Raw genomic sequence first — 14512 nt, 5'->3', positions numbered from 1 at the left:
AAACTCACCACCTATGCCCTGGTTTGCCATATAGCAGAGTCTATATAGGCTTAAGTTGACATGTTTATAATAATTGGTCAATAGATGGATTGCATGTTATGTCTGATAATCTTATTCTTATGCAGTGTTTTGTAGTTTTCTCTAGACTCTCTTCCTTACTTGCTCGGGAGATATTAAGTCATTTTTATATTTCCAGCTTGCTCCTACCAGTGGTACATCTCTCGTTAAGTCCATGCAGATGATCAAGAACCCAGTGAAGACTTGCGATAAGGTGTACTCCCTGATCCAGAACCTCACCCTGCAGATCCGACAAAGGATGGAGGACCCCAAGTCATCCGGTATGTGAGCTCAATAAAAAAAAATCCCCAAAAAATCCTTCTTATACAACTTAGCGTATTTCCTCTAATAGCGGCCGGTAGTCAATTAAAAGCCGGGTCTCTGATAATATAAGGCCGGCCCCAAATACAGGCCGGGGTGGTTATTACAAAATACGGGAGTTGCACTTTTTTTTTTGATGAAAATGTAATATGTAATGTGTTGGTTATTATGTAATAACCAACCAAAATGTCTTCGTTCATAAAAATCGTTATAACATTATAACAACAATGTTTATTTTATTTTAAGATCAGAGTCAGCTATAACGCTGGTCTAATTTAATATTTAGGAAGTTTAATTTAGCTTAATTGTTAAAATTATAACGTGTACAGAAAGACATCCATTTTGGTTGGTTATTACATAATGCACTGTATTATTACATTTTCATCATAAAAAAAGTGCAACTCCCGCATTTTGTAATAACCACCGCAATATGTAATAATTTATGACAAAATGTGGGGAACTTTATTACATATTGCGTTCAGGCTGAGTATTACAAAATGCTGCAGATTATTACAAAATGTGGGTGTTATTACATAATGAAGTGAAAATTGATAACATTTTGTCGTGTTATTACATAATGCGGTGTTATTACGTAATGCGTTGTTACACACCCCTAATGGGCCAATTGATGCAATTTTTTGTATCCCAGCAGTGGTTTACCAGGACTATCTATATGCCAAAATGGACCAAAAATATCAATGTGTAAATGAGTTATTGGATGAGCAAAGTAATCTAGATCTTTGTAGATCTTGCAACACTTAAACAGCATGTAGGTAAGGAAATGGATCACATTCGGTAAAATATAATTACAGTAATAGTATATTTGTCGGCCCATTATATCCTAAATCAGCATTTGTTGCATGTGGATAAGATTGCTTCTACAAAATGCACAAACATGTGAATGGTTTGCATCTATGGCCTTCTGTCTCTACTGTGTCATCAGACATCCAGCTGTACCACAGTGAGACGTTAGAGCTGATGCTGCGTCGCTGGTCCAAGCTGGAGAAGGACTTCAAGATGAAAAACGGTCGCTACAACATCAGCAAGATCCCCGACATCTACGACTGCATCAAGTACGACGTGCAGCACAACAGCTCGCTCAAGCTGGACCACACCATGGAGATCTATCGCCTGTCCAAGGCCTTGGCCGACATTGTCATCCCACAGGTGATATCATATCCATATCCACCCATATCCACGGCTCGCTGGAAGATATAGAAACGGTTTGAATTTGCAACTCACGGACATTTTATCGTATGATTCATTGCGATTTTTCTTGTGCTACACGCATATTTCAGAAGTGAAAAGGAAATTGAGGAAGGATAAAATTAAAAAAATTCAAATTGGGTCAACTGTTTAATTCTTGATTTGACGTTTGATTTACGGCTTGAGCAAACAAATCTACTTTGCGGCATTTAAAGTAATTGTTTTCTAGTAGTTTAGGGGATTGAGGGGATACAGCAGGGCTGTCATGTCTCTCCTTGAAGATAGACTTTTTCATAGGCTAAGGTTCTAAATGGTTGCTCTAGACTTAAAAAAAAAACCCATTCCATTAATAGTAAAAGTGTACTTGCTGCTTAAAATCAGTTCCGGCAACCACACTAACAGTGGTGGCATTTGGGGAGTAGTTGTTGTTAGCTGAAGCAGATCTATGCTGTATCTTAACTGTTTAAATTAAATAAATACAAAACACTATTAACAAATTTACATAATAAATAAAACCTGACCCAACTATTATAATTTAACAGTAAATACCTTCTTAACCCACAAAGTCTTGCACACACCCCTTCTCTCTCACAGGTTTTGGTATATTGCCGGGGGACTTTTATTCTGAAGGGCTACGTAACGAAATATGTGTTGCGATTCGGTACCGATTGAATGGGAACCGGTGCCACAGCATAGAGAAAATGTATAATGTATGGAAAATATATAGGAGCCCTGCACTGTAGGGATTGTCACCAGGTAATATGAGATCAATACCATATGTAACCGGTGGATTGTGGATTATTTGTTAATTCCCACTTCTATCACTAGGAATATGGTATCTCCCAGGCTGAGAAGCTGGACATTGCCAAAGGTTACTGCACCCCTCTCATCCGCAAGATCCGCTCCGATCTGCAGCGGACCCAAGATGACGACACCGTCAACAAGCTGCATCCAGTGTAAGAAAGCATATCAACACACAGTTACTATTGCACATAGGCAGCTGATATTCTCCAATCCAGAACAGGAGTATGACCAGGGTCCTCTATTGAGTTACTGTCGCCCCACTACTGGTTTTGTCTGTTGCTCTGAAGACTTTTTTTCATCCTCAAATTGATTGAGCTATTAAAGCAAGGCATGACAGTGTGTGACTATGTACATGAGTTAAAATGTATTGCGAAACAATGCACAATAAGTACATTCAAGAAAGTAGATTCAATGAGAATACCAAATGTGGAAGGGAATATATGAAAAGTTAAATCAAGGTGTCTATGTGGGGGTTCAGCTAAACTAAAGAGAGGAGTTGAGACTTGAGTGATGCAATGGTCATTCCCAGTCATTCCCAGTCAAGCCAGTTTTCCTGTCAATTTCACTACTACTTTGTGAACCCGTAAAGGAGAAGTAGTGGGAAAAAAATACTTACAGTAACAACAGGCTGTCAGGCTACAGCCCGGCCGCCTAATAACCCTAACAAATACAACAGGGTCGAGACAGGAAGTGGATTGTAAGTACCCATTTTGAAAAATGTGTGCGACTATGAATTTAATGCCAGCTTATGCCTCGGTGGTCTTATTCAGGTATTCGCGTGGTGTGATGTCACCGGAGCGCCATGTGAGGACCAGGTTGTATTTCACCAGCGAGAGCCATGTTCACTCCCTGCTCTCCATTCTCCGCTATGGATCCCTCTGTGACGTGAGTAGCTTCTCACACAATGTCAGTTGTCTCACTTCGGTTCAGTGGTACTCAACTTTGGCTTCAATGGAACATGGTTGAGAACCAGTGGCTTAGGTTATGTACTGTACTGTAGCTCTCTGACAAACAGAATCTTGAATGGCTGCCTGTTACACTGGCTACCACAAAGAGGTAGTGTCAAAATTTCTCCAAACGTTTCCTCCTGACTAGCCTAATGAGAAACATTATTCCCATGTTGCAAGTCGCTTCAAACTTGATCCATCGAATAAGTGCATGAGCAAGTTTTAAATAGAAACTCTGAATCTGCTGTCGTTCCATCATTGACTGTTTCACACAGTATCTGATTTTATACATAAAATAGCATTGAAAACGGGTAGGGTTGCATATTTCTATGAATAAATGCATATTAAAGAGTAACTAAACCCCAAACCCAAAACTGTGGTGAAACCTGACATCTAATGGTGAAAAGTAGGGTACTGAACTGGTCATCTGCTATTGGCTGGTCTTTGTGCCAGGTGATGTCACCCTCTATAGAGTACAACAGGTGGTGACATCACCTGGCAGAAAGACCAGCCAATAGCAGATGACCAGATTTGGGTTTGGGGTTTAGTTACTCTATTACTCTATTTGTTTGGTTGGTAAAAATTATTCTTGGCAGTAGAGCTGCAACGATTAATCGATTAATCGATTAGTTATCAACTATTAAATTAATCGCCAACTATTTTGATAATCGATTAATCGGTTTGAGTAATTTTAGAAAAAGAAAGAAAAATAAGTCAGAATTCTCTGATTCCAGCTTCTTAAATGTGAATATTTTCTGGTTTCTTTACTCCTCTATGACAGTAAACTGAATATCTTTGGGTTGTGGACAAAACAAGACATTTGAGGACGTCATCTTGGGCTTTGGGAAACACTGATCCACATTTTTCACCATTTTCTGACATTTTATAAACCAAACAACTAATCGATTAATTGAGAAAATAATCGACAGATTAATCGACAATGAAAATAATCGTTAGTTGCAGCCCTACTTGGCAGGAAAGCCAAAAGTTAATTTCAGACACTGCTAACTGCTAATTTCACAGGAGACCAAAGATGACCAGTGGAAAAGGGCCATGGACTACCTCAAGGTTGTTAGCGAGCTGAACTACATGACGCAGATCGTGATCATGCTTTATGAGGATCCCAACAAGGTAACACATCCACCACGGACAAAATCCAGGTATATTCACTCGTGATTTTGACCGGAAGGAGTAATACCGTCCGTTCGCCTGTAGGACCCCTCATCTGAGGAGAGGTTTCACGTGGAGCTGCACTTCAGCCCAGGGGCCAAGGGCTGTGAGGAGGACAAGAACCTGCCCTCCGGGTTCGGTTACAGGCCAGCATCTCGAGAGGTAAGGGAGCTCTACCTTAAACACTTGCTTTTCCTCAGATACAATAAGAACCTTGTCAATATCGTAGGAAAAATCCACCCTCAGGTACTCAGATACTTACACCATTAGATATCAATTTGTGATGTTCCTGGAGTTATTTTGTTTACAATTAATTGTAAATAATCGTATATCGCTATTTTATGTTACCATGATTAATGATTGTGTAATTTGGCAATATTGAAGTGTTTATTATATTTTCAATTCCCCTGAAAGTGATATATTATATGAAGCACTTCCTTTATGCATGACCAATCGCAAACTTTGACTGTGGACTGTGGGTGGATTTTTCCTTCAAAACACTTCTTAGATACAGTGGTGGCTGTTGCCTCATTAGGTTGTTTCTTTTACATTCTCTTTACATGTTTTTTTCCCACTAGCCATACATTGCGTTCTCAAGAGAGCCTCACAGCCTTTGAAATCAGCTCATTTGCAGTATTTGTATTTCCTAACGATCCATGCGTTCATCTGTCAGAACGAGGGCTCTAAGAAGAAGTCCCAGAACGACAGCGACGAGGAGTCGGGCCTGACCAAGCGAGACGAGCCAGACCGGGCCCTCATGACCTTCAGGCCCTTAGTGTCCGACCCCATCTACATCCACAGGAAGTCCCCTCTACCCCGCTCCAAAAAGATCGGCTCCGTGGAAGTAAGTGCGCCGTCAAAGTCCAGTTTCAGTCTAGACCCTAGTGCTGCTAGAGCAGGATGTAGGAACGCAATACATGTGAACAGAAACGGGCACAAAGTTTCAGATACAACTAGGAGGCATAATAGCACTAGAGGTGGGCAGTATACTTGCATCAGTGCGGTGCCAGCATTACATCATGCAATGATACAAATTTTGAAATGTTGCGATACAATGCCTTTTGTTCAATTTTCATCTTCGGACACATTTCCACATGCCAAATTGCTCCCATTACCAGTAGCTACAGACCCTGAAAACTGTGAGCACAAATTAAGCCTGTCATGTTACAGCATATTATCATAGTGAACAATAGCCTACTTTGAATTTATAAATATCTCTAAGATTTCATTTATCTCTGCGTATCAGTTCTATTCTCAACTCTTTTCATTTTGCGTTTTAGTTGCAAGTGACAAATTGTACCGTGATGGCATATTGCTATCATCCACAGTATGGGAAAATATTATGAAATTATTATTACTGTTAGTGATATGAAATTGAGTCCATATTGCCCACCCCTAGATCCCACATTCCTCAGCCTTGAATTTCCAATGCCGTATTTATCTGATGATCCCAAATCATTATCATGCTCTTGATGCCTTCTTGGTAGTGCTGCTTTTGCACGTTGTTGCTTTGAATAGATGTAGATAGGAGTAAGTAATATGCCTATGCTTTGAGCTATATGTTTACTTCCAATGCTTTCCTAGTTTCACAGTTTCTTTACTCCAAAGTTCTCAGCAATTCGTTGCTCTGGGAGATTACTGTGTTTAGTTATTGTCTATCTATAAGTTTTACAAGGTGAATGTTGCTGAAATTTGTTAAGTAATTGATAATCCAGATTGCTTTTGATGATTAGGCTTGTTGTTATGCATGTTTTTAAGTTATATATGGTCACATATTGAAATGGTAATGTAAATGGGTGACACTTTTTAATAAGGTTGTATTAACTAATATGTGTTAATGCATTAATTATTGGTGATGATCTGTTCATGACCTATTTATGACCGATTTGTCTTTTTTGTGTGATTTCCTGAAGCATAAAGCTGTCCCATTTTTGAATTAATGTCTTTCTGACTGTAGTAAGCCATTAGTAATATACTTGGAAGACCAACTAGATGCATCATTGTCGGGGAACCCTTACATAATGTTTCACACGGACTTGTATAAGCCATTGGTAGGGCATGAAGAGCTGTCACTTTACAGCAGGTAATGTGAAATGGGTTATTTAAGGGTTAACAAACATGAATTAATGTCTACCATTCAGCAGGAACCCATTAATGAAGCATGAGGATCTTTTGAAGGGAGTTGCGATGAGTATAGTTTTGGGAATGTTTTGTTAATGTTAGTAAATGGTTTAGTTCCAAAGTTCCAAAACGGAGACAGATCGGTCACAAATAGGTCGTGAACAGAGTTTAATTACTGCATTTACATGAAGAAATGATTTCATGCCTTAGTTAAGCATTTGTTCACCATTAATTAATGCATTAATTCATGTTAGTTAATACAACCTTATTATAAAGCAGAGGTGGGGACTCGAGTCACATGACTTGGACTCGAGTCACATGACTTAGATTCAAGTCAGACTCGAGTCACAATTTTAATTGCTTGAGACTTGACTTGCTGCATGAAGAGAAGACTTGAGACTGGACTTGACTTGGGTTCTGGTGACTTGGGACTTGACTCTGACTTGTACTCTGATGACTTGAAAAGGTTTCTAAAGTCTTGACTTGAGATCTTGTGTTTGTGTAAATGACTTAGATTGAAAGTGATGAGATTTGTTCCAGCAGACGACTGAATTTAAATTCTGTTTTCTGAATTTGTATGGAATGATTGAATTTATTGAAGTTGAAACTGATTATAGAAATCAAACTCATGATGCTCTTACCAATTTTTATCCTATTAAAACCATATTGCATTGAAAAGTCCTAGATATTTAGTTTTCTTTAAGATATTAAATTGATGCTGGACTCTTGATTTGTTCTGACTTGACTTGCTGTTCTACATTTAGACTTGAGACTTGGGACTTGACTTGGTCACACCTCTGTTATAAAGTGTTACCTGTAAAGGAAATATTTTTATAATACATCTGGCCTGATGAACAAAAATTGTTGCACTCCAGCAGAACATAAGTATTGGTCACTAAGAATTTAAGATTTTTTTATGGTGCATTGAGTATTTTGCCATCAATCACTTGCCCTTAATTGCTCATTTCCATACACTAAACAAGAAGTCACATCCTCAAATTGCATGTACATAGAGTGCTAAACATCTTTAACCGTTTCCCCTCCCCAGAGTTCACTGAAAGTGAAACCACTAATATCAAACGATGAAATGCAGTTCAGAATCACCAAATGTTGTGGTCCACAGTTTTTATGTGTCTTGACACCATATGACAGTATGAATTTACTATTAAAATGTGAAGCTCTGAGTTGTTTTTTTCCTAGGTTGTATCTTTAATATGTTGCAAATGGTATTACAATACCCAGAGAAAAATGTATACATTAGCACCTTGTTTGAAACTTGCTTATTGTTATCTATATGACCAACCTAACAGTGCCAGAAGTAGCAAGGAATTGACCTAGATATCAACCTTACCCTTTTAACAGAGAATACATTGATTTTCTTTTTCCTCATCTTTTTTATGCTTTCTGTTTAGTCCCCATTGCAGCCAGACTTAATCAAGACTGCACCTGGCAAAGTATGACCACCACACATTTCTATACCCGACTCCTTACTCTCCAAAACAGGCGTACTTGTGAATGTTACTGAGATTGGACATGTACATAGCTACATAGGCTGAACTGTTCTTTTTCTGTAATGTTGCATGACTGTGCTGTTTTTGCCCCCTCTCTCACTTCCAGGAAGAGAGCCCCCTGAGTGTGTCTAGCCCTGACTCTATTGGTACCTGGCTTCATTATACCTGTGGTGTTGGTACTGGGCGTCGAAGACGCAGATCAGGGGACCAAATAACTTCCTCCCCTGTCTCCCCCAAATCACTGGCTTTCACTTCCAGTATTTTTGGCTCATGGCAACAGGTTTTTACACCCTTTTAATTCATTACAATCACACACAAAGAAACCGTTCACTGCTCTTTCGCACGCGTGCACCTGAGAGCATTGGGGCAGTCTCAAGGACACCTAATCAGCAGATCAATGTAAAGATGCTGTCATGTTTTACCGGCATACACATACTGTTCCATGCATCTTCCTACATTTCTTTAAACATACTCTTGTTTTTTTTAGCTTCCACTTTAATAGAAATATTATTCTTGCTGCTTAAGGTGCAGTTTATGCTTACCTTACAATGGTGGGTACAATTGAACTGCAGTCCAAATTCACAGTTTCAACACTTAACAAACAAATGTGACTCCAGCCAGTCATCAAGGCACTCTAGTATAGGGCTCTCTCCCTGGGTTTATTTATGTTGAGTTCTGTGCACATTAAGTGTGTAGATCATCCAAGTTGTCATTGATTGTCACTGTCATCCATTCCCTTCCTTCTCCTCTTTATTTCATCATTTTAGTAGCTTATTCATTATGTGCTCACAGACTATTCAGCTATGGCTATTTGAAATCAGCCCACATAACTGATTTGGCTGTAGGTAAACCCACCACACCCAGCCCTGAATTAAATCCAATTTCTGAGAATTTGAGTAGATAATATGTAGAAGAGATGTCGTAGTGTTCTTGCGCCTCATATCACAGCTAATAGCCATAGCAGAATCAGTCCACTTGCATAGTTTGTAGTCATCGTATTCACACACATTTGATATGTAGAGGTCTGTCTTTATATTCATCTGCTGAAACACAAACATTAGTTGTCCTTTGTGACTTGCTCAATTTTGTTGTTGATTGAGAATTTGATCAGTATATCTGGACCACAATAAGGGCTGAACAGTGAATCTGTTGTGCGCATCTGTGTGGGTGGGATGTCTGTCCTCTATTCACCTGGAGCTGCTGTCCTCAGGACTCTGGCCCATTCTGCTTGGATGCTAAATACTGTATTTGTAATGGTTGACTGCTTTTCACAAAGGAAATGTAGGCAAGGCTATTTTGACTACATTTCTCGACCCATTTGCTAAATGGAACCAAAAAAAAGCTTTGAATGTGGAACTGACTGCATTGATCTAATACATTTGACTTATTTATACCCTGATCAAATATATCAACCTCAAAAGGAAGAGAACAGCATTCACTTTTTAAAGTTTTATGAGCTGTGATTCACGCCTAAATGTGCAACTAGACAAACTGAAGTCACTGACAGTAGGTTGCTTGGATCTAGTTGTATTGGTTTTCTTCCAGATGACACATGACTGAGTTAAAGGTGCTTGGATGCGTGTAAACCAGAGGATAATAATAATAATAATCATCATCATAATCATCATGATCATCATGATCCTAATCATAATGATAATAAATATAGCTGCATGGCAGCAAGTTGCCGGGGTTCACTATATAAGGACAAGAGATGCAAATGACCTGGTTGCTATTGGGAAATATTTGGAGCATATGGAGCTACAGTTCTGCAATTTTGCTCCAACTCACAGGTGAAGTGTTGGACAAATGCTGACTAATAATCTGTTTTTCATGTAAGATGTCTTCTAGGTGAGATTGAGAATTGCAGGTTTTGCATATTTCCATTGATAAGCAGTCTGATCCATAGCATTTGTAATTACTGCCAGTGGTGGAAGAAGTACTCAGATCTTTTACTTAAGTAAAAGTAGAAATACCACAGTATAAAAATACTCTGTTACAAGTAAAAGTCCTGCATTCAAAATGTTACTTAAGTAAAAGTACAAAAGTATTAGCATCAAAATGTACTTAAAGCAACAAAAGTAAAAGTACTCATTATGCAGAATGGCCCATTTCAGAATAATACAGTATATATTATATTATTGAATTATAATTATTGATGCATTAATGTGTAAGCATCACTTTAATGCTGCAGCTGGAAAAGGTGGGGCTGATTCCCACTACTTTATATACTGCTGGGTAGCTTACAGTAATCTATAATAATACATCACAATTTATTAGTTGATTATATTTTGTAGTGGAGTAGAAGTATAAAGTAGCATAAAATGGTAATACTCAAGTAAAGTACAAGTATCTCAAAATTGTACTTAAGTACAGTATTCGAGTAAATGTACTTAGTTACTTTCCACCTCTGATTACTACTACTACTATTGTACAGCCACTAGTAGTGCGAGTGAGTAAAGTGGGTCCCTGTACAACAACAAAAACAAATACACAAGCATGCATACAAGGAGTGGAGAGGGAGTTTTTGCCTTGCTTATTGGCAAAAAACATACATCGGAAAATATAAGTTGAGACACAATTACTAATCGGTAGGGTGTTCTGGTAAATTCGGCATGTATATAATCCTCCAAACAGCTCGGATTTTAATGGACCGGCCGATTTATACGCCGGAGAAGTGGTGTTACTTCACACACAAAGTAGCAAGTCCTTACCTTCGATACCTTCAGGAATAGTGGTCAAGTCAGTATCCTAATCATAGCAAGCGTCCATTGAATAATAAAAAAAAATGCACTAACTCGGTAAAACATGATAGAACGTTCATTGTCATCGATTCTGAAACAGTCCAACCGGCACCACCATGCTGATGATGGTCTCGCTCTGCGGAGGGCAGAGTGTTGTTGCAATGATAACGCTGAACGATAGAGGCCAGCATTGGACCAGAAATTACACATTGAATATGAAGATTATTGAAGTTGCACCACAGCACCTTTAATGTAAGCCATGCCTAATGCCAAGCAATGAAGTAGACTCCATACGCTAATGATAGGACTTCTAAGGTGCTTTTTAATAGTGTCGCTCAAGTTAACTGCACTATAACTGGGGTTCCAATGTAGAACCCAGTGGGTTATGCAGCAGTCACTGAAGGGAGACTTGAGAGTCAGGGCCAGGGGTTTGCCTTGGCCCTTCAGGTAAGTTTTGTGAGGTGTGAGAGTGGGCCCCCGGTGTCGTGCCTCAGCCAGTCGACATCCACCTCTCATAACCTTTGAATCCCCCATTCAGAGCAGGATCCAACTCCTCTCATGTACTCCACCTCAAAAAATTGCCCGTTTCACATTTGTCTCAGTCCTATCCATGCATGAAACTGTGATATTACATCTCTCAGGGGGATATGAGAATACAATATGTGTTTCTTTTCCATTTTGCACAGATTCAAGGGTGTTTTCACACTTGTTTTCAGAGTTTCATCTGAGTGAAACTCTGGAAACAAGTGAAATCGGGGAATTAGTCAACATTTTTGCTTCAGTGTAAATGGTTCGGTTTTGTGTTTGCATTCAAATGTGCTTTATTTTGCACATAGCGAACACCAAGCGCTCTGACTTCATTTATGGAGTTGGCATGGAATTAAAGCATTTCAAGCTAGGTGACATTACTGGTTGATATCTTGAGGTAAAATTACTACATTGCTCAAGTAGCGCCTTATTTCAAAATGATGAGATAATTAGATATGCATTGTAGTTGCTTTTTCAGTTGAACTCTAGGTTTATTGTGTGAAAATTAAAGGTAGCATTGCCTAACCTGATTATTATGACCCATCTGCCTTCTTTAGAAGATACTGTTTTCAGTAAATCACCTATAAATGTATTAATCAGGATTACAACTCCAGCTCAGTGCTTAGATGCATGGCTAAAATATGTATTACTTCCCCATTATGTGTGCCAAAGTTTGTGTCTCCTGAAGAAAACCTAGGTCTGCAAACTCCCTCACACAATGAAGTTAAGTTTCCTCCAAGACTGTCTTTGCTTGAGGATATATTCTTGCAGTGTTTTTTCATAGTGAAGTTTATTAACTTTGCTTTTCAAGTGCTTACTATTTTCCTTGTGCATGTTGACATTGGTGCTTAGTTGAGTAACTATAGCAATGAGATCATCGATCTTCTTAAAGGTTACCCTTGTAGGTAACACTTTACAATAAGGGTACGTTAATTAACAGTTAACTAATGTGTCTGGTAATCATTTACTAATGGTGTTCATGTTAACTAAGGTATTAATTTATACATTATTTAATAGTCATCTTTATGAACTATTAAATAATGTATAAATTAATACCTTAGTTAACATGAACACATTATTAAATTACACATTAGTTAACTGTTAATTAAGGGTTAGTTAATGCTTATTAAGCATTAACTAACCCTTATTAAGCATTAACTAACCCTTAACTTAGTGTACCCTTATTGTAAAGTGTTACCCTTTTGGAAAATCCTGTATGGAAGAAGCCTTGACAAATGTGGGATTGTGCCCTCTCAGGCCTGTAGAGGGTCGTACTAAAATAAAAGTCATTGCACACACATGACATAAATGATGTAAAATAAATAAAATGTCTCCAATGCTTGGGGCATCCTGGTTGCCTGTGATGCATACCATGTAACCGCGACATCCCAGGTTCGCATCCAGTCGAGGACCTTAGTCGCATGTCATCCTGCATTCTCTCCCATCCCTCTTGTCTCTTTCCACGGGAAACTATCTAATTAAGCAGGAATGCCATAAAAAGAGAACGGCATGTGACAAACGTACCAGGCCAGATTTGAGTCCAGGACATTGCAGTTACCTGGTATGCACCTTAGCCAACTAAACCACCAGGACACCCCATAAATCTATTCTTAAAAAAAAAAACCATTCTCTCTTTTGTGAGCCAGCCAATCACAACAAAGAGGAGGCGGGATTTTATGCTACATACGCAGCTTTGATTACAGCACCGACCTCTGGCTTCTCTGCCTTGATGACCAAAGCAAGCACAAGCAGTCTTTTCTTTGCCATGGTCAAACAAATTAAAAAGTAACTAAACCCCACCCAAATCTTTAGTGCAGCCTGACACCTAATGGTGAAAAGTAGGGTACTGCACTGGCTGTCTGCTATTGGCTGGTGTTTGTGCCAGGTGATGTCACCTTCCATAGTGAACAACAGGTGGTGACGTCACCTGGCACAAAGACCAGCCAATAACAGATGAGCAGTGCAGTACCCTACTTTTCACCATTAGGTGTCAGGCTTCACCAAAGATTTGGGTTTGGAGTTTAGTTACTCTTTAAACAAAAAAAAAACGAGTGAACGAGTGCCTGCATGTATCTATTGTTTGTTTATGTTTATTTAACTGCATCTATTTTACGATGTAAACATAATACCACACGCCATCACCAGCTTAATAGTGTCTTACGATGTTATGAAGCAAAGCGTGAGGGTTCCAAATGGACTAATAAACGGACTTGCAAATAAAGATGAAGCCATGAACAGAAAGTGGACTGGGACCTCGTCATAGCTGAAGTGGACTAGGCAGCAGTCTTTGTTTCTTTTAAAAGGAAAGACAACTCCAGCACAAAGAGAACCAAGTTTGATTCCTCTTGATCCCCTTTTTGGTCCACAAAGAGGAACGAGTTGGTTCGATTTAAAAAGAGCGAGATGTGAAAACACCCTAAATGTGTTAACTGGTTAAGGTTGTGCAGTCATGATTGTTGAAACCTTGTTATCTGCAAGCTGCTGCCTTGTCTCTGTCCTCACCCGTCATCCTGCATATTCTCTTGCCTGATGTGTCCTGTGTAATCGCCAATCTCTCATGGGAAATGGACTCTGTGTGGCCATGGGGATGTTGCATGATTCATCATTCCTTTTTCTTTTGGTCCTTGTTTGCCTACCGCACTAACGTTTTCCACCTGCTGCTTCATTATTAACCTATTTGTCCAGTTGTCCAGTTAAGGTATCCATTTGAGTAGAAGTTGTGGACATCCACCCACAGGGGGGTCAGAGTGAAACATGGTTACATAGTTTGTATGATCTGCCCACTGTAGGTTCTGTCAGAAAACAATGCCCACACACAAAGACCCACAAGACTTCACTCTGAACTCAAGCTCACTACTGGAATAGGTAAGCATGTTTTAAAATTATTGCAAAGTTATTAAACATGTCACGATAAATACATGTAGTAGAATGTTTCACATGCACAATATAATGTCTACTGTACTTGGAGTAAAAAGGCTATAGTAGAATGTAGCTACAAATTTTTCAGTTAACTTGCTTAACGTTTTGGTAAAGGCCACTGAAATGTTACTGTTCATATATTTAATTTGTATAAGAATGTGTTTTGTGCATTTCAAATCTTTTCTGT

General features: G+C 38.9%; 1 protein-coding gene across 5 annotated transcripts in view; it reads left to right on the top strand.

The window, feature by feature from the left end:
- Window positions 1-14512, top strand: part of ppip5k2 (diphosphoinositol pentakisphosphate kinase 2) — a 53499-nt gene that overhangs the window by 24269 nt on the left and 14718 nt on the right. For 2 of the 5 annotated variants that reach the window (XM_071515486.1, XM_071515485.1), the window contains exons 18-26: window positions 197-338; window positions 1322-1545; window positions 2413-2540; window positions 3159-3273; window positions 4359-4466; window positions 4551-4667; window positions 5179-5349; window positions 8244-8417; window positions 14196-14271. In XM_071515486.1, the coding sequence (XP_071371587.1) occupies window positions 197-338; window positions 1322-1545; window positions 2413-2540; window positions 3159-3273; window positions 4359-4466; window positions 4551-4667; window positions 5179-5349; window positions 8244-8417; window positions 14196-14271 (1255 nt within the window). Of the gene's footprint in view, window positions 1-196; window positions 339-1321; window positions 1546-2412; window positions 2541-3158; window positions 3274-4358; window positions 4467-4550; window positions 4668-5178; window positions 5350-8038; window positions 8081-8243; window positions 8418-14195; window positions 14272-14512 lie in introns of all 5 variants that reach the window. The other 3 variants (XM_071515484.1, XM_071515487.1, XR_011694974.1) reach the window with 3 other exon arrangements.

The sequence above is a fragment of the Centroberyx affinis genome, unplaced genomic scaffold (genome assembly GCF_046629955.1).
Source record: "Centroberyx affinis isolate AG114_WGS23_722 - 3 ecotype Tasmania unplaced genomic scaffold, CSIRO-AGI_Caff_v1 ptg000355l_1, whole genome shotgun sequence".
NCBI classification, from domain to species: domain Eukaryota; kingdom Metazoa; phylum Chordata; class Actinopteri; order Beryciformes; family Berycidae; genus Centroberyx; species Centroberyx affinis.
This window is presented reverse-complemented; position numbering and strand designations above follow the sequence as displayed.